We start from the raw sequence: 6,000 nt of genomic DNA, 5'->3' as shown, positions 1-6,000 counted from the left end.
GCAAGCTGCTATAAGACAGTCAGTGAGCAGAGTGAATCACTTCAGACAGCAAAGACAGGAGAGAATCATCAGCTCTACACTGAGACACCATGAAGACTCTGAGCTTTACAGCGGGACTGCTGCTGCTGCTGCTGCTCACTGTTTACCACTGCACCACCATGCGTAAGTGTGACAGTCTACTCTCTGTCATAGTGTTCAGTTTTCAGGATGAAGGGTCTCAGTGATGTTTTGTACAGTTTTATCACATAATTACCTCATGAGAAAGGTTCACAACAAAGAACTAAATTAAGTCTGATTGTTAAAAGTTTTTTCTTTGTACTCAACTCGATATTAAAACTGATTTCTTGTGAAACCTGTAACATAAAATCATTCATTCATTCATTATCTATACTGGTTATTTGTGATGGTCGTGGTGGCGGTGGGGGGGCTGGAGCCTATCCCAGCTGTCATTGGGCGAGACGTGGGGTACACCCTGTACAGATCACCAGTCCATCACAGGGCCAACACATATAGACAAACAACCATTCAACCTGCATGTGTTTGGACTGTGGGAGTTCGAGCCCGGGGCTTCTCTGTGTAGAGTTTACATGTTCTCCGTGTGCCTGCGTGGGTTTTCTCCAGGTTCTCTCCTGGTTCTTCTCGCAGTCCAAACACATGCAGGTTAATTGATAACTCTAAATTGCCTGTAGGTGTGAATGTGAATGTGAATGGTTGTGTCTATATGTGTTGGCCCTGTGATGGACTGGTGATCTGTACAGAGTGTACCCCACGTCTCGCCCAATGACAGCTGGGACAGGCTCCAGCCCCCTGTGACCCCTCACGGATAAGCGGTATAGATAATGGATGGATGGATGAGCAACTAAAGGTGAGTCAATCAGAAAATTAAAAAATTACATTACATCATGAATTATTGTACACTGTTATGAATAATTCTGACATTAGACTGAATTTGATTTATTGTTCTTAGAGGACTGCTGCAGTGCAAGTATATTTAATTATATTAAATATATTTAATATACATTAGATTACATATACAATAAGTAGACAATAAGTATATTGCCTAAAAGTCTATACGTTGATAATGACAACTCACACACTCGTCATGAACTGCTTTTGCTGCCTGATGACTTATGAGCATTATTTTTATGGTTTAGAACCACTGACTCGTTCTATGTAGATGTTATTGAATGAAGGTGTACAGGTCTAAATGATCCCTGTTATTATTATTTTTTTTTTTTACAGCTCATGGACCAAATGAAATGTCACCTGCATCATGCTGCTTTAAATTCTTTCCAAAAAGAATACCAAAACCACACATCATCTCCATCATCAAAACTCACAAAAGATGTTCAGAAAAGGCATTTGTGTAAGTCTCTAACACCTTCACTCTGACAAGTTTTCATTTTTATTTATTTATTTACTTTTTAAATTCTATCACAAGGAGTCAGCAAAGTGAGACATTCTGAAATTCTATACATAGAGGCTTTAAATCTGAATGTGATATCAAAATAACTTTCCAGACCCAACTGTGATTACTGACTCTGCCACTGATTTCTCTGCAGGGTCGGTACTCCCTATGGACCATTATGTGTGAGGCAGGCTCTGGATTGGGCTAAGAAAGCTTTTAATGAACAATCATCTGAGAATCAGTGAATGAACAGCTCCACCCACTCCACCTCCAGCCATGACTCAACTCTGACATTAACAACCTGTATTATTCTATGATTTAACTAACCATTAACCATTTTATTATTAATCCTATATACCTTTGTTCTGCTTTACTTTTAAATCATTAAAGTTTTACTTCACAAATCATCCTGGCTTGATGCACCCCTCTGACTGATGAATGTAAAATGAGTACCTCACCGCTGGGCTGCTGATCTGTAGTTCACCCTGACCTCTGAACTGACTTTGGCAGTTCAGGTTTTCTTATTCTGTTTTCCTTGGCTGGATTTACCTGCCATGGGGAGCTAGGGCAAAAACAAGCTGTTTGGTCACGATTTACCCCACATTCTATTCATCTTATACAGTATTACTATGCTTTTTTCCTAAAACACCTGGCACATGGGGAATAATTTAATTACAAGCATTAATCTATGAGTATAACATTAAAAAACTACAACCCATTGACCTTAATAATAATAATAAAAGTCTTAAGGATTCTCTGGAATCTGTCAATAAAATGTTGTGATTGGCAAATATTGTACATGCCGGGTCATTCTGTGTGCCTTTGGTTTATGGAGCAGTTCATTTGCTGCCACTGAAAATGTAAAAGATAAAATGTTAACAACTAATTTTATGATTAAATTAACAACAAAATGTCTGATGTAAGTGTTAGGGAGAGGGGCTTTTTCTCCCCTCCTCTTGTTTTTTTGTAATAAGAGGTCATTGAATGAGGTCAGGATGTTTCGCTAGATTATAAAACATGTAAACAATTATCCTATATATACTGATGTTTAGAGCTGTTAGGGGGAGAGATCAATATTGGCTCAGATCCTCTCATAAGCTACCGCGGTGCTTGTATTGATGCTGAACTTCTTTGTAATAAACTTACTTATACTTATATACAAGAAAGATAGTGTCAGTGGAGATCTCTTCATCATCTTCACATCATCACCATTGAATATATCACATTCATTAAGATAATTGTCATGCACATGCAACAACACAGTGTGTCCTGAGTGTGACTGGTCATACCAGGCCAAGGAAGGCTGTAGTGTTGCAGGTTGTAGTGACTTGTGTTATTTTCTCTTTCAATAGTTAGTGTCATGGTTCCTTCTGTGACCTGAGCCTCTCCAGTGTTTTCTGGTATTTTCCTCTGCTTCCCTGGAGCCTCTGCCTCTCTGCTCTCTGTGTGTGGAGGAGTGGAGCATCTTCTGCTTCACCTGTAGCTCATCGATTGTTGTTTCTGCTTCACCACGTGGTAACACATCCGGGCCACCGTAGTTTCTGGTGTTTCTTGTGTCTCTAGTGTTTCTTGTTTTTCTCTAGGTCTTGTTGTCCAGTGGTTTTTGTGCTCTACTGAGTCCAGTCTCAGAACTCACCTGGTCCCTTGCTGCTGCTCACCTCTTGCTGCCATACCCTGCCAGGCCATTTGCCTGCTTCAAGCCTCCGGTCTCCACTGCTCCTCCCGGGTCACTCCATTTCCCTGCTACAGCCACTTACTTTCATCATCACCAGTGTTCCTGCCTGTGTCTGCTTTGGGGTCCGACACAAGCTTTAATCAAAATGTAACAGATGGTCTTTAGAGTCAAGTTGGTACAAAACACAGAAAGAGTGATTTAAATGAAAATCCATACTGCTTTTTGTAAGTCGCTGAATAATTACTACTCCATCACAAAAGACCATATTGATGTTTGGGCTGCTGATCTGTAGTTCACCCTGACCTCTGAACTGACTTTGGCAGTTCAGGTTTTCTTATTCTGTTTTCCTTGGCTGGATTTACCTGCCATGGGGAGCTAGGGCAAAAACAAGCTGTTTGGTCACGATTTACCCCACATTCTATTCATCTTGTACAGTATTACTATGCTTTTTTCCTAAAACACCTGGCACATGGGGAATAATTTAATTACAAGCATTAATCTATGAGTATAACATTAAAAAACTACAACCCCTTGACCTTAATAATAATAATAAAAGTCTTAAGGATTCTCTGGAATCTGTCAATAAAATGTTGTGATTGGCAAATATTGTACATGCCGGGTCATTCTGTGTGCATTCGGTTTATGGAGCAGTTCATTTGCTGCCACTGAAAATGTAAAAGATAAAATGTTAACAACTAATTTTATGATTAAATTAACAACAAAATGTCTGATGTAAGTGTTAGGGAGAGGGGCTTTTTTCTCCCCTCCTCTTGTTTTTTGTAATAAGAGGTCATTGAATGAGGTCAGGATGTTTCGCTAGATTATAAAACATGTAAACAATTATCCTATATATACTGATGTTTAGAGCTGTTAGGGGGAGAGATCAATATTGGCTCAGATCCTCTCATAAGCTACCACGGTGCTTGTATTGATGCTGAACTTCTTTGTAATAAACTTACTTATACTTATATACAAGAAAGATAGTGTCAGTGGAGATCTCTTCATCATCTTCACATCATCACTATTGAATATATCACATTCATTAAGATAATTGTCATGCACATGCAACAACACAGTGTGTCCTGAGTGTGACTGGTCATACCAGGCCAAGGAAGGCTGTAGTGTTGCAGGTCGTAGTGACTTGTGTTATTTTCTCTTTCAATAGTTAGTGTCATGGTTCCTTCTGTGACCTGAGCCTCTCCAGTGTTTTCTGGTATTTTCCTCTGCTTCCCTGGAGCCTCTGCCTCTCTGCTCTCTGTGTGTGGAGGAGTGGAGCATCTTCTGCTTCACCTGTAGCTCATCGATTATTGTTTCAGCTTCACCATGTGGTAACACATCCGGGCCACCGTAGTTTCTGGTGTTTCTTATGTCTCTAGTGTTTCTTGTTTTTCTCTAGGTCTTGTTGTCCAGTGGTTTTTGTGCTCTACTGAGTCCAGTCTCAGAACTCACCTGGTCCCTTGCTGCCATACCCTGCCAGGCCATTTGCCTGCTTCAAGCCTCCGGTCTCCACTGCTCCTCCCGGGTCATTCCATTCCCCTGCTACAGCCACTTACTTTCATCATCACCAGTGTTCCTGCCTGTGTCTGCTTTGGGGTCCGACACAAGTTTTAATCAAAATGTAACAGATGGTCTTTAGAGTCACCTGAACTATAAACAAATGACAGACATCAGCTTTCCAGCCCTGTAACATACTGTGAATAAAGATAAGAGACAATGGATGAACGATTGATCTAAAGGTCTCAGTTGGTGAAAATTTGTTCCACTTGTACTGTATAGATGTGTGAAGGTGTTAGATGACTTACTAATGTAGTTGTGTTAATGATATGGAATGTGATATTATTCAAAAATGTGTACTTTCAAGCCCACCTTTTTAAATGTGATACTTCATATAATGAATATTGACCCTGAGTATGTGTTTCTCAAGTCAAATTCTGTCAAGTATTCTGTAGTTTTTAAAGAAATTTGTAAATGTACAGTATATATATTTTTTATCAGTACTTAAATGATCTGCAGCAGTTCGAGCAATAGTCTTCCGCACACACTTACACCACATGGTGCTTTTTTGTGGCGATAACATCAGTGAGGTTTTAGCATTTAGATCTTCCCTGTATGGAAAGTTGTTGATTTCGCAAAGTACATTTTCTTTTGGGGCTGTGTGTGACCACAGCTTGAAACAAACATGATTACATCAGCCTCATGTAAACCTCCGCCCTGATAACATCAAGAGATGCTGCTGATCTGTAGTGCTGTGTACTGTGTACATGCAATTTTATCTTAAACACAAATATGTTGCTTCACCCAATGCACATAACAACACAACAATAACTGCTAAACCTAATCTAGGTTACTGAAAAGACAGTGAAATCTTACTGTTTTTAGAGTTGATTATATGATCTTAGAAATGGCTAGATTAGATTAGATTAGAGATTAGGTTAGTTTACAATACATTTATATAGTGCAGGGACATAATATAACACAGTATACAACATTTAGTTTATGTGATTCAAAGATTCAAAGGCTTATTTGTTATATAACTAAGGTGTTTAGTTAAATGCAGTATGGCTTGCTATGAGGTCTTTAAAAATGATAGCACCCATTTTGACAACTTTACAGACAAGACAGAAGAATGACACACAAAACACAGAAAGAGTGATTTAAATGAAAATCCATACTGCTTTTTGTAAGTCGCTGAATAATTACTACTCCATCACAAAAGACCATATTGATGTTTTGAGGTGGAAGCTTTTACATCCTGTCTCTGTTTAAAGATCATCTCTGGTGTCAGGTGTGAATGTCGTCTTTGATCATTCTCCAACTCTCCATCGATCATTTAAAGTGCTTCTGGTGGACGCTGTGACCAGTTTTGCTCAGGTGTTCACTCAGTCTCCATGGTCACTGCTGTTTCACTGATGTAGGT

General features: G+C 39.3%; 1 protein-coding gene across 3 annotated transcripts in view; it reads left to right on the top strand.

The window, feature by feature from the left end:
* Nucleotides 1–6,000, top strand: part of LOC108901959 (C-C motif chemokine 4-like) — a 16,182-nt gene continuing 10,182 nt past the window's right edge. The window contains exons 1-3 of one of the 3 annotated variants that reach the window (XM_018703640.2): nucleotides 3–162; nucleotides 1,243–1,366; nucleotides 1,563–1,815. In XM_018703640.2, the coding sequence (XP_018559156.1) occupies nucleotides 90–162; nucleotides 1,243–1,366; nucleotides 1,563–1,653 (288 nt within the window). In that variant the 5' untranslated portion in view covers nucleotides 3–89 and the 3' untranslated portion in view covers nucleotides 1,654–1,815. Of the gene's footprint in view, nucleotides 163–1,242; nucleotides 1,367–1,562; nucleotides 1,816–6,000 lie in introns of those variants that run through there. The other 2 variants (XM_051073623.1, XM_051073621.1) reach the window with 2 other exon arrangements.

Source organism: Lates calcarifer, linkage group LG10 (assembly GCF_001640805.2).
Source record: "Lates calcarifer isolate ASB-BC8 linkage group LG10, TLL_Latcal_v3, whole genome shotgun sequence".
Taxonomy (NCBI): domain Eukaryota; kingdom Metazoa; phylum Chordata; class Actinopteri; family Centropomidae; genus Lates; species Lates calcarifer.
Note: the sequence above shows the minus strand (reverse complement) of the source record. Positions and strands in the feature narration are given on the sequence as shown.